Below are 23,764 nucleotides of genomic sequence, written 5' to 3'. Positions count from 1 at the left end.
TAACATTAATAAGAACCTGATGTATAAAAAAATAGAATAAAATTCAAAAAAAATTAAGGAAAAGGGCCATTATAAACAAATAAAAAAGCACCCCTCTGAAACCTCTAATATAGGCAAAAACGTGGTTTAAACAAAACCAAAAACACAGCCTACTCTCTTAGATTAAATGACTGACAATACCAAATAATAAGACATTCAGTAGTTTTCTTCTAAATCTGTCATAAGGAACAAGAGTAGAACTACAATTCCTGCCTCTGGTTGAAACATGTATGAGTTTTGAGGCTTTTCTCAGCCTCGGAGAATAAGAAAACAGGATCAAACTGATCCTTCACTCTTCTGTTATAAATTAAATCAATTAAATACCTTCTCCCCCTTTTTTTAGAGGCTTCTGAAATTCACCCGTAGATGGAGCAAAGCGTGTAAGATGAAAGCAGGAAAAATGTGAAATAAGTAATTTAAAAAACCCAAAAAACTACAAGGATCTCAGAGACAATAAAGTCTCTGAGACTTTAAAAAGACTTTAAAGTCTCTTAATTTAACGTCACTCTACAATGATCAGTACTTCCATCCACCCAAAGCATTGAAACTATACGTAAACACCTTTTTGATCAAGTACTGCTGCATACAACTGTCTGTTTAGAATATCCTACTGCTATGTAGCTTATCTGATTAAGTACCATAACTCCTTTCCCCAAATTCCTTCCCATGGTTTACCCAGAATTAAAAAAATAAAAGCAGTTCAATTAAGAAAAAGTTTACAATTGTAAACTGAACCTTTATAAAAGAAATGGTGGGAGTTCCCTGGTGGCCTAGTCGTTAGGATTCTGGGCTTTCATTGCATGGCGTGGGTTCAATCCCTGGTTGGGGAACTAAGATTCCACAAGTCACGCGGCACAGCCAAAAAAAAAAAAAAAAAGGTGTCACACGTACCAAGGGAGAACAGTCAAATGTTTACAAGTAGCAGAGAAAGCTCAGCTTCTGGGATTTAACAGAAAATACTTCAATCCCAGTGTCTATTTATTCTTTGTGCCAAAAGAATTAGTCGTATGCCAGTTGCGAAAGTGACATTTATGTAAAACAAATTTCTTAAAACAAGAACTACCTTTACAAGATTTCATATCCAATAAAAACCATACTAATCAGAAATTATCTGTTTCCAATTAGTCAGAAAGTGTATGTGAAGAGACTAGGATATTCCTTCCAGCAGCCTTCTAAGCTCTTCCTTGGGAATAAGGAAAACTTGAAATATATATATATTAAAAATACAAACTGAAGAACATTTCACTGAAGAGTTCTCATACATAGTTTGTATGCCTTTGACAAACCCAACTATGCTCTTATATGGTTACTAAGTTTTTCAAAGGACTCCTACAATGATCTAGCATACTTATATCCATAGCCCCCCATCCCGTTCTTCTAAATATGAACAAAAAAATTCACCTCCAAAGTTATTAAAGTAAACCTTTGAATTATTTATTGAAAAGGAATACTTTTTTTTTTTAAAAGGATCAATCACGTATAATTTCTTCAAAACAAGGTACACTAGTATAAAAATGCCTAACTACTCACTGGAAGGCAGCTTATGGCACATGAATGCTCCTTATCCAAGAGTTTATGCATGCATCTTTTATAATCCAACTCTATTTTCTCAAAGTCAAGAAAAATTTCTTTGACAGTCCCATTTCAAATAAAAACAAAGCAATACCAAATAGCCTACACAATCCTGTAAGTTGATAGTATCAACATTAGCTAGTTAAAAAGCTGAGATTTAAGTAACTCCCATCCTGACTTAGAAGTTATATATCATCTTGCAAGTTAGTTACACAGCAATATTAACAACCTTATCCCCCAGGAACATATTGCAAATATTAGATCTTAATGATAGGGTAAAAGAAATGCATAACAGAATCTGATTCACTAAAACCCTTTAAAATGAGAACTTACTGACTGCAACATACTGATGGTGCAAACTAAAATATAAGTTAAAAAGTTGCAGTCTCCGGGGCTTCCCTGGTGGCGCAGTGGTTGAGAATCCGCCTGCCAATCCAAGGGATACAGGTTCGATCCCTGGTCCAGGAAGATCCCACATGCCACGGAGCAACTAAGCCTGTGCGCCACAACTGCTGAGCCTGTGCACCTAGAGCTCGTGCTCCACACAAGAGAAGCCACCGCAATGAGAAGCCCACACACCGCAACAAAGACCCAAAGCAGCCAAAAGAATAAAAAAAGTTGCAGACTCCTATCTCTTGCTTTCATAGTGGCTAATTTTCATACAACACAGAAAATAGAAAGCCTTGATACACTCTTACAAAAGTAAAGCTACAGACAAAACTGAGTTAAATCCAGTCCCAACCATTGTGCAATACTATCACATGAAATTCACTTTAAATATCTGTTTACTCTGTAATCACATCCTTCCATCAAAGCCATGTATAACTGAAACTTCTTTTCTTTCACATTTTAAAATATTTTACAATGCTGTGTTAGTTTCAGGTGTACAGCAAGTGATTCGGTTATATACAAATAATACACATTCTTTTTCAGATTCTTTCCATTATACCTTATTATGAGACACTGATATTCAGTACAGCACAATATATGTGCTATACAGTAGGTCCTTGTTTACTCTGTATATATAGTAGTGTATGTTAATCTCATACTCCCAATTTATCCCTCCCTCCCCTCCTTCGGTAACCATAAACTTGTTTTCTATGTCTGAGTATTTCTGTTTTTTAAATATGTTCATTTGTATCAATCTTAAAGATTCCACATGTGATATCATGATACTTGTCCTTCTCTGACTGACTTCACTCAGTATGATAATCTGTAGGTCCATCCATGTTGCTGCAAGTGGCATTATTTCATTCTTTTTACGGCTGAGTGATGTATTTCATTCTGTGTGTGTGCATGTGTGTGTATATACACACACCCACACCCACCCTCCACATCTTCTTTATCCATTCATCTGCTGATGGGTGTTTAGGTTGCTTCTATGTCTTGGCTATTGTAAATACTGCTACTATGATCACTGGGCTTCATGTATCTTTTTGAATTAGAGTTTTCCTCTTTCCTGGATATATGCCCAGGAGTGGAATTGCTGGATCATATGGTTAACTCTATTTTTAGTTTTTTAGGAAACTTCATACTGTTCTCCATAGTGGATTACCAATTCACGTTCCCACCAATAGTGTAGGAGGGTTCCTTTTTCTCCACACCCTCTCCAGCATTTATTATTTGTAGACTTTTTTGAGGATGGCCATTTTGACTGGTGTGAAGTAATACCTCATTGTAGCTTTGATTTTCATTTATCTAATAATTAGTGATACTGAACACCTTTTCACATGCCTGTTGGCAAGAAAGAAAGGCTCTTTTCCCATGTCATACTGTTATTACAAACATCTGTCCATTTAAACCACCAATGATCATCAGAAAGATAGTCACTAAAATACAGCTCTGTCCTCTTTACTTTATTGTCCAAAGGAATCCAGAATAACATTCCTACTCCTCACTCAATAAAATACTCATGAGAATAAACAGCAAAACAAGAAATGAATAGCTAAAAAACCCTCAAAAGCAGGGGTTCTTAACCTAGGGTTCCCATAGATAGGCTAGAATTAGACTATAACTTATTGCCTATATGTTTAGTAGTTTTAAGAGGAATGGATATTTATTCTTTACTCTTAAAAGGGTTTACGGCCTCAAACAGATACTAAACTCTAAAATATATACAGCAATTAAAATTTTAGTAAATTCATAGCATCACTATTTACAATAGACAAAATCTGGAAACAACCCACGGATGCATAAACAAAGTGGTATATACGTATAATGGAATATTAATCAGCCTTAAAAAGGAATGAAATTGTTACATACTGCAACATGGATGAACCCTGGGAACATGCTACTGAAATAAACCAGACACAAAATACTGTATGATTATATGCATATAAGTTACCTAATACAGGCAAATTCATAGAGACAAAAAGCATAATAATGGTTAACAGGGCCTGGGGAGAGAGTGTAACGGAGAGTTAATGTTTAATCGGTAGTTTCAACTGGGATGATGAAAAAATTCTGGAGATGAATAGTAACGATGGTTGCACAATACTATGTATTTACTTACTGACAATAAACTATACACTTAAAATGGTAAACATTATGTATATTTAATCACAACAGAACAAGTTTTTATTTTATTAAAAATTCAACAATTTTTCCTATAACAAAAGAACAATCATAATAAAATCCACACCCCTTTAATAAAATCTATAGGTGGTTCCTGTCTCCTGCATGGATGTAAGGTAAGGATTAGGAATTGTTATGTCTCAAGTAAAGACCTCTTATGGAAGTTCCAGAGAACTAGGAAACTTTGGGGGGATCAAATGGTTACCTTAACCTCAAGTGGTGGGAAAATACTTTCTGTCAATTATGTATGATGCTGAAATGCAAAAGAACATCTTGAAAAATACTGCCTTGTTTTATTAGATAAAATGTAAATTTAATCATTATCGTTGCTTTATTATCCCATCATGTTATAAAACTGGCAAAAATACACGAATAGGAGTGCCTATTCTGATATTTCAAACATTACATTCTATGAGGGGAAAAAAGGAGTTTCTCATGGATTTGCTTCAGAGCCAAGGGCTTAAAGAGCCCAAACACTTAAATTTTCTTTTCAAAATGACCAACAAACAACTTTCTCTGTTCAACAGGGAGTAACACTATCAACTTAAAATAAGTAAACATACACACAGAGATGTTAAGGATGCTCAACAGCAGAAGTCACAGTGAGAAGCAATTATATATGTACCATAGTGGCTAGAATTAAAAACACTGACAATACCAAGCTTTGGTGAGGATGGGAAGCATACTGCTACTGAGAATGTAAAGTGATACAACCATTTTGGAAAACAGTTGGGCAGCCAGCTAAAAACATACACCTACCATATGATCTACCCATTCTACTCCTAACTAATCAAGTGAGTGACAGAAAGCAGATTGGGGGCTGGGGAGGTAAAGGAGAGGGCAATCACAAAGAAGAAGGTCTTGATTACAGTGGTGTTTTCACGGGTATATGCATGAGTCAAAACATATCAAATTGTACACTTTAACATGGTCTATTGTATATGTTAAATATACCTTAACAAAACTTTAAAAAGCAATTTTTAAAAGCCAGTATTGCTTAAAGGCAACAAGTTAAACGTGATATTCAGTACAATGAGAGACTTTAAGCATGCGAGTGACCTGACTTAGTTCTGTTTTTTAAAGTAGCATGCTAAATCCTTTGTTGTGAATATATTACAAGGGACACACATAAATGGCTGTTAAGGAGCCCAGTTAGGATGCTATTGCAGAAATCTCAAGGTAACCTGAGACTAGTATGATTACTTGGTGAAATGGAGAGAAGTGGGAGTATTTTCATGGAAAAAGGCTGGCAACATACACATTGTGTTTATCCATAGTCAGCACCTAGATATGCAGAGGGCTTTACACACATTACCTCTTATATCACATCCCAATAACCATGCAAGACAATCAAGATAGTATGGCTTTATCACTTTAAACTTTTTCTTCATAAATTCACCACTCCCCTTTTCAATGTCAGCAAGTTTGTATATATTTCATGAAATGTAATGATCTGTAAGCCATATGCCTTAACAGATTAAAACATAATCCTTTGGTTTAAATTAAAATAATAGAGATTCCTTAACAAAGATTTTTTTCACGAGAGACAAAGGAGGCCTCCCCCCACTTCTTTATGGTTTGAACCTTCTAAACCAAGCACCAAAATTATTTTTAAAAAGGAGCAAAGGTTATAATGAAAGCTGATGTGTATTGCAGACAAGAAAGAAGAACCAACACCACTGACAGTCCTAGTGTACCTTCGCTTCAATGACTAGTAATCATTCCCTATTTGGAAATTATTCCACTTTACGTATTAAAATTTCTTCTTTTTCTTGAGTCAAAAATATTGTCTTAAATAAAAACAAACAAATGGAACCTAATTAAACTTCAAAGCTTTTACACAGCAAAGGAAACCATAAACAAAACAAAAAGACAACCTACAGAATGGGAGAAAATACTTGCCGAATGATGCAACTCACAAGGGATCAACCTCCAAAATATACAAACAGCTCACACAGCTTAAAAACAAAACAAAACAAAAAAACCCCAAACAACGCAATCAAAAAATGGGCATAAGATTTAAAATGACATTTTCTCCAAAGAAGACATAAAGATGGCCAAAAGGCACATGAAAAGACACTCAACATCGCTAATTATTACAGAGAAGAAAATCAAAACTACAATAAGGTATCACCTCACACCAGCTAGAATAGCCACCATCAAAAAGTCTACAAATAATAAATTCTGGAGAGGGTGTAGAGAAAAAGCAACCCTCCTGCACTGTTGGTAGGAATGTAAATATGTACAGCCACTATGGAGAACAGTATGGAGGTTCCTTAAAAACTATGGAAGCAACCTAAATGTCCATCGACAGAAGACTGGATAAAGATGTCACACACACAAATATTACTCAGGCATAAAAAAGAATGAAACAGTGCCATCTGCAGCAACATGAATGGACCTAGGGATTATCATACTAAGTAAAGCAGACAAAGACGAATATCATGATATTTCTTATATGTGTAATCTTTAAAAATGATACAAATGAACTTATTTACAAAACAGAAATACAGTCACAGACATAGAAAAAAACCTTATGGTTACCAAAGGGGAAAGGGGATTGGGGGAGGGATAAATTAGGAGTTTGGGATTAAAATATACACACTACTATATACAAAATAAACAACAAAGACCTACTGTATAGCACAGAGAACTACACTCAATATCTTAAAATGAAAAATTGTCTTGACTTACTTAAAAATGTAAAAGCAAAAATACTGGGAAAGTCATTAGGGTCTTAAATAGATGAATGAATCCCAAATAGGGAGTGGTGTTAGTCACTGAAGTACTTCAATAGTAAGTAATTCATTAATTGAATAATTATATACTGAACACCTATATACCAAGCAGTAAGAATGCAATAAAGACATTCTCTGATCCCTGATACCATTAAGCTTATTTTTGAGAGGATAAGATAAAGAGTGAGAAAAACAGTGATAGCTAAGTGGGATAAAGGTTATAGTGGGTGGGGATGGGGGTGACCAAAAAAACCATTTTTCTGACCTAAAGCAAAATGATAAAAATCAGAGCAATGTAGTTAACTTTGTATTACATAAATCTAAATTCATTAAAATGATTATGAAGGTTATATCTCCCTTGCTCTATTTTTATTAAAATATCTTTTAATTAAATGTTTTTTAACATGTCCTTTCTCAGCTATTATCTGTCTTTTGCTCATTAAAATTTTACTCATTTGTGATCCGCTGGTACAGGACACACTAAGGGAACACAGAGCAAGAGACATCTAACTTAGTCCAGAACTGTCAGGTAGTTTCCTGGCAAACTGTTTTAGATAATGCCCTAAATTGAAAATGCCATTCTGCTAAATGAACTTGTGAAAATTAACATACGCTTATGGACAAGAACCTGAAAGCTGATAAAATATATGCTGGATTGGAAAAAATGTACATAACTTATCTTGGGGGCTTCCCTGGTGGCGCAGCCCCAGTCTGAGAAGATCCCACATGCCGCGGAGCAGCTAGGCCCGTGAGCCATGGCCGCTGAGCCTGCGCGCGTCCCAACGGGAGAGGCCACAACAGTGAGAGGCCCGAGAACCCAAAAAAAACAAACAAACAAACAAAAAAAACTTATCTTGGCTTGCTGTTTGATAGGTTTGATAAGCAAACCTATCATTCCTTTAAAATACATCAAGCATTGCCATTTTCATGAATGAGCTTGTCCAAAGGGGCCAACCTGATTTTTCCCCTTTTAGCATGTGTTAGCACTTATTACATATACGCCTAATTTAATGATATTTTTAAAAAAAGATATCATTTTTAACATGTTTTATCTTCCTACCTGTAATACTCTGACGTAGGGAATATATTTGTATAGTCTTAATACCTAATGGTACTAAAATGGACAAAGACTAGCTAAAGTGGAGACAACAGCTTAAAAGATATGACAATTATAAACAAAAGGAATGTACAATATTTTGGGGGTTATACTAATTTATTTCCAATATCGAAGTTACTTAAGATGAAGGAAAATTAACATTCAGAAATTTAGTATACTTCGCGAGATACAAAATTTTAGGATTGTAAAAGCCTCCTAGGATTGACAAAGTTGGAAAGAATTATAAATATAGTAGTGAATAAATTTATTTCCCAGTGCTTTATAAATGAGATCAATTACCTTAAAAACACACATCATTAAATGCATCATGCAAAGTTGCTGCTGTATATCTAAAGTTAGATAGAGTTCACTAACATTCTCTGGGAGCCATTTTACACGCTCTTCTAATATTGAGCCTCTGAAAGACCCTAAAAATTACATCACACTTTCCCCTCCATGTAATGACTTCACTGACAGTGAAAACCATACATGTGGTGATAGGAACTTCACGTACTTTTAAAGAAATTTACATCCCACGCAATCTTATCACTAGTGTTAAGGGGAAATGCAAGGAGAAAGGTGATTCTAATTGATGTTTTTTATAAGTACTGCTTGCAGAGAAATGAAGTATCTCACTAATACAGAATAGGAACACATGAATAAAATAGAATTCTCTTGACTCAGGAAGAATATCACCACCCCGCCTCTACCAGTTTTTGCCAAACAAGATGGTAAGACTTTCAAAATTAAAATTATATACATATTCCAGGGCATATATTAAATATACATATGCCCTGGAATATGTATATATTTGATACATAGAAATATATGGAAGCTTTTGACTTTATGATAAAAACCAAAAGATGCCACTCCCATTCATGCAGAAAGCAAAAACTGTCAAGTCCTCAGGGAGAACTTTTAGCCTCTAATTTTTTCAGTAACAAATACAACCATGACTGATAAGCTAGTATAATTTTAAATCATTTAATTTTATACCTGGAAAATAATTTGGGAGGATCATCTAGCACAATCCTTATGTAATAAGAAGCAGAGGTCTATGTGTTTAGAAATTAAAGAGGGACTTATTACAGTAAAATGGCACTGAAGTAAAATATTACACACTTTTTTGTTGGTATGGTAAGCCATACCCAAAGTTAAATTTGAGGCTCAAACCACAAGTATAAAAACAACAGTAGTAAAGGAACCAGGACTGCACCTAAGGTCCCTAAAAGCAGTGAAGTACAAAGGATCTATTTGGGCCTGAGTCAAACTGTACTTACTAATTTCTGCGAAAGTCACAGAATGTGATCTAAAATGGTTTCAAACCAAAATAAAAAATTTAAAGAAACAGGAACCTCTTTGGGGGGGGGGGGCACTATTTCCTCCCATACTATCATTCTTAATTCAGTTTATGGTGTATTACAGATACTGCCGTTAAAAATTGTCCCACTGACCTCTAAAAGTCCTAGAAAGATGTCAAGATTTAAGTCAGACTGAGTAAATCCAGGTCGCTATTCCACCATAAAGATGACATGAGAAAGCAGGTAAAGACAAATCTTAAAGAGCAACAGTCAAAGAAAGGGAACATAATTTAATAGGAAAAAATGCCACCAAAAGTAGTATAACCCCATTTTAAAATCCAGACTTCTCTCTTTATTTTTCAGAGATTAAACAAGTAACAAAGTAGATAATAAGGCAGTATGTGAAAACTGGAAGGAACTGCATTAAAGAATTCCAAGAGACTAACTTTGCCCCATGTTTCTTAAACCATGACTACTTTTACTGAGGTAGTGACAAAGGAAAAAGTAAAAATATTAATACCAGGCATCACCACAGCTTCATTTTTTGATCTTTCCTTATTTTAGAAGCCAACCTCTTATAAGGTATGCCCAGAATGTCAAAAGCTAAAGTCTTGATTTTTAAAACTTGTTTTTTCCTTTGCTGTTATATTTATGTTATTCCTTGTATTACAGTACTCATTACTTGCTATTGTGTGATGAATTTAAAACAATACATAAGAGCGCATATTCAAATTTCATTCATTTCAAACATGGTCTAGATTAACTATGTAAGTTGATACAAATTTTTCACCACAATATTTACTGTAGAAAGTTTCACCAGTCTGGTTTCTGCTTTCCCCCCAAAATAACCTTATTCTTCCCCTGACCCCAAATATAAACAGAACCTGCCTTGCAACATGATGAAAGCAGTAATCCATTAGAGCATAATAAACTACTAAAGATTCAACACATTCCTCCTGTCCAATACTCAACTATAATAAAAATGCCAGGAATAATAAAATTCTGAATCTACAATTCTTTAAAACACTTTCCTACCTTCACATTGGTTCCTTGGAAGAATCTTCCACCTTGTTTTTATCACATTTTCCAAAATTTGTAGTCCATAATACTGAAAATTGGAGAATAGAAGCATGTGAATATATTGCTGTAAGACTGGCAATTTCCAGGATTCACAAATGGACAGACATTCACACATTTACATCTAAATTTTCAAAAACATTATGCTACCAAGTTTAATTACATATATTAAACAAGGATCTATTTGCCCATATACTGAGTTTTCATGCATTTTCCTCACTTTATTGTTTACTACTCTATTTAACGTCCTGCTGTTTATACATGCTCACACCAGGAGGAAGAACCAAATAAAAAGCCCTTAGCAGCCAAATGGGCTTAGTCTGTAGAAGGAAAAGTAGCAGCCAGATACGAATTCACAGCATAAATGACTGCTTATAGGCTCACGTACTTTAACACGACCAGGCTCCTAAGAATTTAGCAGCTTGGATGCTCTCAAGCTTCCTACCATCTTCTAGGAGTTGTAAGCTCTTGGCCAAGTATTAAAGTATTGTCACAGATACTTTCTACAGAAAGTGTTTACAAACATCACTGGTGTGTTACTTAAGGAGCAGCAAGACAGCCCACGGGTTTAATTTTAAATTTTAACCCCACCCTTAGAGTTGCTATTTCTACTAATTTAAAGATAAACTTTTGTGCACAGTCAAAATAATACACAAATGAATGTTGCAATCTGTATCTACCTTTCAGGTATTCCTTCCAACTATAAAAATGATAACTAAAAATGTAAGAACGTTAATACAAATACCACTTTCAAGCCATTTTGTCCCTCCTGTTGATTACTCACTCTAAATAGTCAACAATATTTATAACAATTTACAAGGCTACAGGAGTTACTACCCAAAATCATTACCATGACCAATTAGTGTGGATAGACAGGAGGAAGAAAAGGGTCAAAACTGTTGTGGTATGCTTCAACTGGTTGAATTAGGGAAGAATCAGCCATAATACCTGAAAGGTAAACTCATTCATATATAGACATTTAACCTCAGATTGCAAGTTTTGGCTGAGAATAAGAGTTCATCTTTAAAATGGTTAGTCATCACACAATAAAATAGGAGCATTAGTATTTCAACCAAAGGGATCATGTGAATGCACACTTTATCCAAAGCACAATATAGACTGTCCCAAACTACATTGTGCTCAAACAGTGTTTTTGCTGTTTTCTTTCATTTTTAACATTTCATACTTTTTAGGAAAAATTTGCCATTTCAACCCAAATCCTACATTTGCAGAACATTCCTTAAAAAGACTTCAAAAATAAAAACAAGGCCAAAGCAAAATTCTGAAATTACAAATTATAAATTTGATGCCATGCCAAAAAAGTTTCATAATCAGCAGTAAATGGTGAAGCTTTCTTTCCTGTTCATTTACCTCTCTTTATAGATCTACGTTTCAGACAAATGTAAATAAACAAAAAAGGTAAGTTTCTCATTGACTAAAATTCTAAATTAACTTTTAAAAACACACTACCCTAAACTTGCTTTAAATTAATTCTAAAGGCATGAAATCAGAATGTCAAAAGTTTTACTAAGTCAAAACAAATGCACTTCTTACTACATGGAATATATACCCTCTTGCTAATTCTCAACCAATTACAAAGATCTTTAAGAAACTATGACACAAAACCTGCCATAAATACACCAGTTAAGAAGTACTAATCTTAATGATAACTTAACCATATTTAGCCAATGTATTTTCAGCCTACCCTTTTTAATTGAAGGATATCCCCCCCTTCACTGTTGCATTTATTTACTTCTGCCTTTATATCTGATACTGTTACCTGAATTACCTATTTACTAACCTCTAGTCCTTTCTCCAACTGTAAAAAAGTAGCACAAGCTTGCTGAAGATACAATTCATCTTTTCATCTTTCTGCAAACAGGTCTGAGGCAGGAAGCCCAATAAAAGCTTTTCACTACTTAGTTCAAAGGAATACATAGATCACCAACATAGTACCCTAAAACCCAATCTCTCCTAGACATTAAGACTCTACACATGATGAGAATTCACATTTCTTTGAAAAGGAGTATTTTGATTAAAAAATCTGAAGTGATAGCCAAATCTGAGGGCCAATGATAAATAACTACTTTGGAAATATACATAAATAATCCAAATATCATTCTGAAGTATTAAGTTTCTGCTTTACACCTCAGGACTTGAGAAATCCACTGCTGAGTTATGAAGATGAGGGACAGAGAACAGCAAAGACTAAATGAAAAAAATAAATGCATGAAATGATCCCTATGGTAGAAATTTCTACTGAGCCCTTAGAAATACTTATTTTACGCATTGAATTCCCCTTTCCCCTCCCACCGCCCATGAAACAAAAACAATTGATGAACAGAATTCAGTTAAAGGGAATCAAAAGGGTAGACCTTGTGGAGGCCTGCCGTCAAAGCCTAGCTGTGTCAGTTGCACAGGAAGACACCCCTTTTCTTCCTATTACAAGCAATCAACATAATGGAACATTATGATTAATATCAGGTAGTGTTAACATCTTTAAAGAAAAAAAAAATGATTGCATAAAAGCCAAATGTCATAGTGCATAAATTTAGCACCAAATCATTTGTAATTTATGTAAATGGAAGAATTCTTTACCTGTTGCTTTCTTTCTGTTCCTCTAATCATCTCATTTTTCACAAGACAAATTTGAGTTTTTAAAAATACTGTTGATAAATCAACTTAAACATTAGTAATGTCTGTCAGTATAAAAAGCAAAATTTACCAGGCAAGCAAACAGGCAAACACTGTTATGTTACTTAAGGTTAGCACTTTGAGGAAGTTCTGGACTGTATTTTTGCCCTAAAATTTATAAGATGTCAAAACTAGTTAATATTTTAAAACTGTTAATTAACACAGTCTGATTTCAGAAACAGAGGTGAACATGGCTACTTTCTGTTTTAACACAATGTATACCAAGTGGAAACCTTGTGTGTATTTAAACAGAATGCCATGCATGGTATTTTACTACTTTAAGGCAGTTTAAAGAGAAGTGTGAATCATCAAGCCTAAACAGTCAAAACACATTTTGATCAACCCTTCTGTTCAAACTTAAGAAAAAAGGACCCAAATGATAACATTTTCAATTGCAAATAAAAACTGAGTGCTGTCCCATTAAAAGCATTGGTACCATGGAGTAGGGTTTTACGCTGCCCACACAACTTGGTTTTGGAGGTGCCTAGCCTGTGTTATATTGATTACTTGCCCAAAATAATTCCTCTGATGTTATGTTTCATCTCTGAATAACATTCAGAATTTATGCTGAGATCTGTACACATATTCTAAAAAGAAAAAGAAAAAAAAAAACCAAACCAAAAAGAACCCCCAAACAACAACAAAAAAAAGCCACCTTGCATACTAGTCCCAATTTCAAAACTCCATTTATAATTCTTAGGACTATTTGCAAGAATTCATTCTATGTTTAAGGCTAAATTTTGAAATAAGTTAACATTATTAAATGATTTGATAACAAATGCTAATACTAAAAATGAGATACCTTCCTCAAAGTTTATGACTGGAAGAAAAGAAGAAATAATGGATTTAAAAAACCACCACTTGCTTACTTTCGTGTTCATATTCTGTGAAAATTCCAAAATTGTGTCGACTCTTGTCCATGCATCAGGATGCTCCTTTAAATGTGTCAGTACTTCTTGAGCCATTCTTTGCTAAAATAGTATACAAAAAGAATTTTAAGCTAACTTGTTCTTTCGAATGGTATTGAGCAAGGCACAAATCCTAATAGGACAGTGATTTTATCAACTTTCAGAAATACTCAAGAAACTAGTCCTTATAGAAATAAAAATGTGTCCATTATCAACTTCAATTAAGAATGGGTACAGGGCTTCCCTGGTGGCGCAGTGGTTAAGAATCCGCCTGCCAATGCAGGGGACACGGGTTCGAGCCCTGGTCGGGGAAGATCCCACATGCCGCGGAGCAGCTAAGCCCGTGCGCCACAACTACTGAGCCTGCGCACCACAACTACTGAAGCCCATGTGCCTAGAGCCCGTGCTCCACAACAAGAGAAGCCACTGCAATGAGAAGCACACACACCGCAACTAGATAAAGCCTGCGCGCAGCAACGAAGACCCAACGCAGCCAAAAATAAATTAACAAATTTTTAAAATTAATTAAAAAAAAGAATGGGTATATTCTTTTTAAACAGAGAAGTGTTTTCTTCCCCTAATCTGCTTTATTTGGTATTCTCAAAACTGAACTTAAATTCAATCAATTATCTACTCCAACATAAAGGGGTTCTCAGCACACAATCAACCAAAAGCAACATATAAAAATTCACATCTACTTAGATAAGTTATGTAATGGTATACTCTGGTTTATAAGAGTCACCAAGATATCTTTAACAAATTTTATCTATAAAATTATATTTCAGGGGAGACAGATAAAAGCTAGGTCTAAGTAAGTCTACAACTCTCTAATACCTGTTGATACACATAAAACATTAAGACTCTTTTAAAGCAGTATTTTCAGTTTATTGTAAACACACCTTTGTCTCTGAAAATCCTTTTATTTCACATATTAAATCCTAGCTTATTTTGAAAATTTTCTTTTGCTTTTGTATTTCTAAAATGCAAACTCAGAATATTTAAACCTATGAAACCATCATCTAGAATTAACAAATGTTAAGATTCTGCTGCACTTGTCTGTTTTTCTTTTAAACATAAGATCTAAAACTTATGGAACTTTGTACCTTTCTTCAGCGCCATTTCCTTCCTTTGTTCCTTCTTTAGAGATAATCACTTTCATGACTTTGGTGTCTTTTCCTGTCTGTATTTTCACAGCATGTGTATGAATTTCATAAATATAGTTGTGTGGTTACTAAATTTTATATAAATAGTATATTGTAGAAATCCTTCTGCAGTTCGCTCTTTCCATTTGACATAGTTTCTTTCCCTTGGCTTCACTGAGATATGATTGACAATTGAGAGTTTTAAAGATCTAGCCATGTTGACATTATCCAGTTTCTTCATTTTAACTGTTAGTTTTTCACACAATATGAACACTACATTTTATCAAAGGCTGATAAGTCTATTAATTTTTTTCAGGAAGCAACCGCTTAATCTTTTTCACCTTTATAGGCTGTTTTGTAGCTCAACTGGATCCTCCCTAATTAACTTTTACCTATTTCTATCACATGTTGTAACCAAAGAGTAAACTTTTATCGTTTTAAAATTTGGCAATTATCCTTCTGTTAGATCATTTACTTGATCAAGGGTTTGATTCTATGGGTTAAACAAGGAAGCATCAAAAGGAGGGGAGAAAAGCATTCTTATTTAAACCATCTCTGACACAGACACCTCATAATCTTTAAGTTGGCTTTTATTCCAATTTACAAAAAAAAAAATTTTTCTCTTGTGGCTTTTTTTTTTTTTGCGGTACGTGGGCCTCTCACTGTTGTGGCCTCTCCCGTTGCGGAGCACAGGCTCCGGACGCGCAGCCTCAGCGGCCATGGCTCACGGGCCTAGCCGCTCTGCGGCATGTGGGATCTTCCCAGACTGGGGCATGAACCCGCATCCCCTGCATCGGCAGGCGGACTCTCAACCACCACCACCACGGAAGCCCCTCTTTTGGCTTTTATACACTGCTTATTGTTTAAAACGTTGACAAATACACACCCACTAAATTAGGTAATGGTTCTGTATCCTGACAATAAGACCAGAAATACTTTGGAACTTGAAAGAAAAATAAGGTGCCTGGGTTCCACCCTAAGGGTCTGGGATTAGAGCAAGTGTGTGAAGTCTTGAAATACAACTATACATTTTTTATTTGATTTAAAGGGTTGTAATTGTATCATATAATAAGCAACCAACAAAAGGTAGAAAGAATGGTGATGTGAATTATTTATGGCCAAAGCCCATTTTAGCAGTGTTTTGATTCTCTTCCTGAGAATATCTAACTGGATAGACTTGCATATAAAACAGTAACAAATATTAAGAGAATAAGGTACATCAAAGATCCATGCCTAGTAAGTTATTTGGTCAAGATACAACTTTTATCAGATTTTTTGAAGTGATGAGCATTCTACACATAAATGAATAGTTCCCACACTATCACCATTCATTTAAATCTCCCCATAAATCACGTTCCTTCCTTTTCAGTCATCCTTTTTGTTGTAATTTTACTCTCTAAAGTTATTGCTAGTATTTGCGTCCTTTTTTTAATTTGTCTTAATCCCACTGTCCTTACATAATATATCCTTTTCTTCTTTTAAAAAATATATTCCTTTATTAACTTAAAACCCCAGGAGGGGTTAAAAAAGGCACAAAGGGAAACCGAGGAGAGAGAAAATCTGGCATCTCCCTGTGTTACTAACTGAATGGTGAAAGTATTTTAGTTGCTAAGCAATAGATAAAAGAGTTCAAGACACTTAACACAGTACGGGAGAAAACACCCAACTCCAACATTTTTGTTTCCCTGGCGTCCTACTTGGCTAAAAATAGAAAAATGTTTATAACAGAAGGTAGTCCTAATATTACAGTGCTAATTATTCTACTATACTACCCATCTAGGCAAAAGTTCTATCTACAGATTAAAGGCCACCCTTCTAATAATTCCTTCATCTCCAAAGTTATGAAATCCTTTTCAAAATAGGCTACATACAGGTGAGTTTAAAGCTTAATTAGCATAATTTCTACTTGCTATTTTAAGTACATATTTTATGACAGATCAAAGCCAAACAAAAACTCCCCACCAAACCATATTTTAAAACAATGAGTTTGGGCTTCCCTGGTGGCGCAGTGGTTGAGCGTCCGCCTGCCGATGCAGGGGACACAGGTTTGTGCCCCGGTCCGGGAGGATCCCACATGCCGCGGAGCGGCTGGGCCCGTGAGCCATGGCCGCTGAGCCTGCGCGTCCGGAGCCTGTGCTCCGCAACGGGGGAGGCCACAACAGTGAGAGGCCCGCGTACCGCAAAAACAAAACAAAACAAAAAAAAAAAAACCCAAAACAATGAGTTTACATCACATATGTGAAATCATCTTCATTATACTTTCAAAGTCCCCTTTAAACAGAATGGCTCCTAAATAGCAGTCACCGCTAACAGGTGCTTTACAAAACCTCATCACTAATCCTCCAGTCTCTTGCAAGGTAGGTAACTTTGTAGATGAGATTCTAGAGGAATGACTAGAAAACTTACTGGAATAAATTTAAGACATTTAACACTAAAAACATGTTTTTCGGGCTTCCCTGGTGGCACAGTGGTTGAGAGTCCGCCTGCCGATGCAGGGGACGCGGGTTCGTGCCCCGGTCTGGGAGGATCCCACATGCCGCGGAGCGGCTGGGCCCGTGAGCCATGGCCGCTGAGCCTGCACGTCCAGAGTCTGTGCTCCGCAACGGGAGAGGCCACAACAGTGAGAGGCCCACGTACCGCAAAAGAAAAAAACAAAACATGTTTTCCACTGCAACCTTCAACTTTTTATTCAAAATAAAACCCCCAAGAAGTGGTATATAAAAAATTGAACAAGGAAGTTTAAAGATATCACTTTCAGAAAAGGGGTTCTTAACTGCCTTTAAGCTCTAAGCCTGTTTCCTTATCTATAACAAATACCAACTTACTGATTATTCTTTATGCAACTGACTTGTCCCATGAGAAATCTAACCAGACATAAAATTCTTACTTTTGGTAAAGTTAATTTTGTCTTCATAAATGGAAATATCTGTAAACACTTTTCTAAATCTAGTCTTTATTCAAGTCAAATTTAAAACAAATCATTAAATCCTGACACTGTGAAACATTACTAAAGCAATAATATTACAACATAGTCTTCATAATTACTTCTGTTATAAGCCTAGAACACTGGTCTATTTAGTCATCATACTTCTAGATGCTGTGAACCAGGTTAAAAAAGAACGAAGACTAAAGAGCAGTGGCAGCTTAATGATATGATAAAATTAAATGCCTATCTTCCTAATGGCTTATAGACTTATGTTTCTAATATAGTCAAAGTTGAGCCCAACCTTACTTCATGCATTTCAACCTTACTGTCATACTTTCTTCCAAAAGCAGCTGCTTTCCATACATCCATGCTGGGATGAAATGGAGCTTAAAGCTCCATGTTGAATGTATGGTATGTGTAGTAAATACGGATACTTTTTCAGGAATGCTTTTGGAGACAAGAACACTGATCGAAAGCGCCTAGGAGTATAAAACTGCACTAACAAGCTTACAAAATCACTGTAATTTTTTCCACTCATACAACTTTCATGGCCCTTTTTCCCTTTAAATTTTTTCTTTATTATAGTGAAACCAATGTTAGATTTCAGAAGGGAATAGAAATACTTATGTACTTGCTAATATTTATACATCATGTTTTTTGGACTATCTATAAAAGATACCACTATATCCACCTTTCAGAGGTTTTTAAAAAGTATCAAAGTAGCCAGGGTTTAACTATGCAAATATAAATTAATGGCCTGAAGATACATTATCTACCAGAAATGCACTTTTTGGCAACAAAATTTTACTAGTAAGATATCTGTCACATCACCTTATAAGATTTTTTTAATCCAGGAACAGAAACTTTTACTCGTTTAAAACTTTATTAGGTCCACAGGGTGCAGATTGAAGATTGTCCAGTTTCTCGTACCATAAAAAAAATTTTTAATTTACAAACATTCCTGTTTTTTAAAAAAAAACAACCCAAACCTTAAACTCATCAAAACATAGATTAAGTGTAAGACAATTTCCTATTTTAACAGTTATCACTTTTACAAGTGCTAAAATTCAAACAATGTAAAGATACCTGGTATTGTGGGATATTTAAAACAAGTTTTATCTGTGAAGTACTTCTGCAATTTAAATGTTTCAAAAACAGAAGACTCATATTAACTCCAAATACATTAAATATATAAGGGACATACAACCTTTAATATCTACAAAACATTTAATACATTGGGCTATATCTTTTATTAAATGGGGTAAAGGTTGCTGAAGAACAGAACAAGTATAATAAAAATATTCCAAAACTTCCCACTCTAAACCATTTCAAAATGTAATGCAATTTCTTTCTTCAGACCACCTCTCAGAATTAATATATAATTCCAATTTAATACAAACTATGGGATATTTTTTAAAAGGTGGTAATTTAAAATTTTATTCTAAACTCAACAACTTTATTACTCTGCAATAATGTTTTGATCAGCTACTTTACCTGGGCTCCTTCTCCGTGGTATAAGCAATTCACCACGTTGTCTAAAAGGTTGATATCCAGTTTTTGGCTGAAATCAAGCAGCTGGCGAGCTGCATGGTCTGCTAACATTGTCATAATTGCTGGCATAGATTACTGAAAATAAAGAGAAAGAATTTAAGGCGCCTATGAAGTTTTGATATTGTCAGAAAGTTTCTACTCAAGTTATTTTACTTCAACCATGTTCTTACAAATATTTTACTTCGTATTTCAGAGATTTTACCTAAACAACTGAGACAGTAAAAGCAAATAAACGCTGAAGTTACTTAGGTACTCCACAACTGCATTAATCATTAGGGTTCACTTTATTTTTACACCCCAGAAAAATCATACTGTTCTTTCTACTAACATGTATATCAAGTCACCCTAACCCGTTTTAAAAATGATTATTAAAGAATTTATGGCCCTAAAACCTGATACAATTTAAAATCTTGATCTCGAAAATTTTAGATACAGATGAAGTTCAAATGGATCCCCGCCCCCAGCCCCAAGTAGGGTCTTCTAGTTCAGTAAAAGCTCACTTTCCCTCATTTCATGTTACCTTAATTTTTAAGATATATTGAAGACGCTAAAAATTAAATGTGGTATAAAAGTTTTCCTATATATAGCAATGATTAGCTAACAAGTCTAACAAATCTGGTATCCTTAACCTCTATAGAATTTAAGCTTTTGCACTCAATTAAACCATTTATATTTGTTTCTTTCATCCCTGAATGAATTTGTGGAGATTTAAATTACAAGTGTACAAGCTCCTTGAATATATGTTCTAGAAAAAAAAAACTATGGTAATATGTCAAACAAGATTTTTTTTAATTTCCAAGTACTGACTGGCAAAACAAAAAGCTGTAAAATCTTGCTATTTTCTAAATAAGACTAAATTCTACCATAACAGAAAAACGAGCTTCTTCACCTCAAGTAATGTACTGGCTAAAACCTACTGGTTCATATGCAATGGTACCCCTTTAAGAGGATTCTACTCCAAGATGCTGGCACACATGCACATTCTTGTTGCCCAGCCTTATAAAAATCTTTCCTTTTGCTTTTTCTTCAAAGCCAGTGCCACTTAAGTCTGACTGGCTAAATCAGCACTCCTCAAACTTTTTGGGGTTAAGATGCCTCACAATCAGAGGAACAGGATAGCTGTTGCCAAATTTAAAAAATTCACAACTTTGTATACAATTACAGACGATTCAGGACACCATGAAAGCCATGCATGAAACCTTGAGCTAAGTACCCCTGGTTTACTGTACTTGGACCCAACAAGGTCAGATGGTCATCTCTACTTCTCCCTCTCTTAACCTTCCAAGATCAGGAAATGGGTGGCTAACTTAATTACATTATGTTTGGACAAAGCAGCTTGTTAGGAAAAAGGCGTTATTTCTTGTCTATTTTATAACAGGTAAAAAAACGTTAACAATGGCAGCAATTTCAATTTTAAGTCAAATGTTTTATTTAACGATAATATCAGTTACAACAAAGTAAAAGTCTGAAGGATCAGTTAGGTTAGATATAATGTAAAAACTGAGAAATTATGAGTTTGAGGAATTTTATTCCTCTTAAGTCCTTCCATCCACTGTTGACAGTAAAAACTGGTGAGATTTCAAAAATTTCTACAGCAGTTATTAAATGTATTTTAATGCAAAATACCTGACATACACAATCTTTGATCTAAATAGTAATAGGAAAAAGAAAATATATATTTCACAAATGTAAGTGTAAATTTACCCCATTCAAGTGCCATACAATTTCAAAGGATCAGACAATCTAAAAATTGAGGCTGAAAAGCAATGTCCACAAAACCAAGATCTATACATCAAATGTTTTCGATTGGGGGGGTTAAAAATTGAATGAACTTTTATCCTATTTCGTCCTATCATAATTTAATAGCCAAAACGAAAAATAAAGTGACTCTAAAAAGTTTCATTTTCAAGCACATTGTCCTTACAAAAACGAGACAAATTCCTGTGAAAAAAAATCAGGTTTAGAATAGAAGCTTGTGTTAAATACAGCAGGGTATGCCACCCTAAAAACTAGCGGCTATCTTCGAAATGACCTACCTATTCTCGAATCGTACGTAGTACAGAAATGGCGGCTTTCTAGTCAATGCCAAGCACATTTAGTCTCCCAAATCAAACAGCTTCCAAAACATTCTTTCCACTAACAGCAGTGTCCCACGCGCTTAAGATACACAATCAGGCAGACAGCAGCCATAGCGGGAGAGGTGAAAGAAACCACAAAAGCTTTTCCTTCTCCTTGGGACACTCAATTCTAAATTCCACTCACTGTATAGCAAATATAAGGTATTATCCAGCCACGTGGTGACTCTACAAGTGACTACCAAAATACCTTCACTGCCACTTCAAACTGAATAGGCAGGCAACTATACACTGCCAGCTCCCATCCAAAAACCAGAAAATCATAACCGTTAATGATAACTACATAGTAGGTCAAAAAACAAGTCGCTGCAAGGAGAAAGACTGCTACTTTAGATTGTGTGGGCAATTGCCTGCTTCATTCAGTAGAAACACACCTCACTAAGGCCCGCCCTCCCCTCTCTTCCCACCCGAACCGATGTGCAGCACTTCTAACTATAGCATACTGGAGCACGCACTCACCCCGCCCATACTCGGAGAAGGCATTTAGACCAGGCGCCTGAAGTTCACCGCCCCATTCTCTATGCAGCATGGCCTCTGCGTGGTCAGATGAGGTCCGGACTGGGCAAATCTCTCATGCTTCCCCCGGTACACCACTTCCTCCCACCCACCCCAAACTCAGACACGGGAATGAAAGAGAATCAGGGTATTATCCACTGTACAATGCCAGGAGTAAATGAGTCGATCACTTTACACACCCAAGTCCCCCCAAACAAACTACAGCACAGAACCTCATCTGCACTTCCCTGAAAAATCAACTAACATTTCCTACTTCTAATTCTACTCCGTAAAAAACCAGAGATTCTGAGTTTCCCTGCAGGAGGAGCAAGGACTTAAGAGCCCCTCCCTCCCGCGATCCCAAGCTCTCCACCGAGGGGCCACGTGATGCAGGCGGACGTTTCAATGCTGCTGCACTAAATATTTCTGGAAACTTCCACTCCTAATAATTTACAGAAATGTTCCTGAAATCACCCCAACTTCTCCCCAACCCAAGGGGCTGGGGAAGCCCTTCCACCCCCGCGCCGGGCCCCACTTCACTACCACGCTCCTTGCCTTCCTCCACCGCTACCCGCACACGCGAATGACCCAGCAAGCGCTCCCCTCCCGCGGCAGCCTCCCCGCCTCCATCCCCCAGCGGCAGAAGCGGCTCCATTCAATCGCAGGCTCTGCTGTGGGCCCGCCGCCGCCTCCCCGGTTCGCCTCCCGCGGCCGCCGCCGCGCCCCACGCCAGCCTTCTCCCGCCCTGCCGCCCGACCCTCGACCCCGAAGACACAGTCGACTTACCCAGAGATTGAACCAACTGCTTCTTCCTTCCTTGTCGGGGGATTAGGGCGAGGGAGGATGGGGGGGGAGAGGGGAGGAAATCAAGGTGGGTTTCACAGTTTTCCCACCTTAAAAAAGGAAATTAAAAAAACGAAGAGGATAAGGGCAAAAAGAGCTCAACAATATTTACTATTTCAGGGACACCTCCCCCCGATACACACACCCGCCACCCCCCCAAAAAAGAAGGGGAATTAATCTGTGGAATAAATGCTCCCGCCTGGCTAGGGAGTGAGGGAAGGGGGAGGGGAACGGGGTCAAGTCCCAAAGATTCTGCCCCAGGGAGACCCTCCAGCTACAGGCGGCAGCAGGAGCGGCAGGAGTAGGGGCTGTAGAGTCCACACGGCCGGGGGACGCTCTGCTGCCAGTTGCAGTCCGACTCCCCCCTACCAAAATACGGCTCCCTCACGCGGCTCCGGCGCTGGGCCCCCCCCCCCCCGGCCCGCCTAAACTTCCCCCCCTTCTCCTGCTCCTCAGCGACTGGTGGTTCCCCCCTCCCCCTCTGGGTGGTTGCACGGACTGCAGCAGCAAAGACTGGAACAGGCACCGCCGCCGGGGCTGTAGCTACTGTTGCTCTTGCTGATGCTGTAGCTCCCGCTGCTCCTGCCGCGGCCGCTGCAGCCGCTTCTCCCCCTCCTCCTAGTGCCTCAAACTCGGAACCGGTTGAAACCGGTTCAGACTGGGAGATTCCATC

At 36.6% G+C, this 23,764-nt stretch overlaps 1 protein-coding gene across 5 annotated transcripts in view; it reads right to left on the bottom strand.

Annotated features, from left to right (window-relative positions):
• The window catches only part of XPO1 (exportin 1), a 42,913-nt gene extending 19,437 nt beyond the window's left edge, over positions 1–23,476 (bottom strand). The window contains exons 1-4 of one of the 5 annotated variants that reach the window (XM_029232162.1): positions 22,213–23,476; positions 19,562–19,693; positions 13,961–14,062; positions 10,356–10,428 (exon numbers count right to left, since the gene is read on the bottom strand). In XM_029232162.1, the coding sequence (XP_029087995.1) occupies positions 10,356–10,428; positions 13,961–14,062; positions 19,562–19,687 (301 nt within the window). In that variant the 5' untranslated portion in view covers positions 19,688–19,693; positions 22,213–23,476. Of the gene's footprint in view, positions 1–10,355; positions 10,429–12,772; positions 12,832–12,995; positions 13,911–13,960; positions 14,063–15,102; positions 15,762–19,561; positions 19,694–22,212 lie in introns of those variants that run through there. The other 4 variants (XM_029232161.1, XM_029232163.1, XM_029232164.1 and 1 more) reach the window with 4 other exon arrangements.
• Positions 23,477–23,764: the final 288 nt, after the last annotated feature.

This window comes from Monodon monoceros, unplaced genomic scaffold (genome assembly GCF_005190385.1).
Source record: "Monodon monoceros isolate NGI ecotype Baffin Bay Population unplaced genomic scaffold, NGI_Narwhal_1 Super_Scaffold_19, whole genome shotgun sequence".
NCBI lineage: Eukaryota > Metazoa > Chordata > Mammalia > Artiodactyla > Monodontidae > Monodon > Monodon monoceros.
Note: the sequence above shows the minus strand (reverse complement) of the source record. Positions and strands in the feature narration are given on the sequence as shown.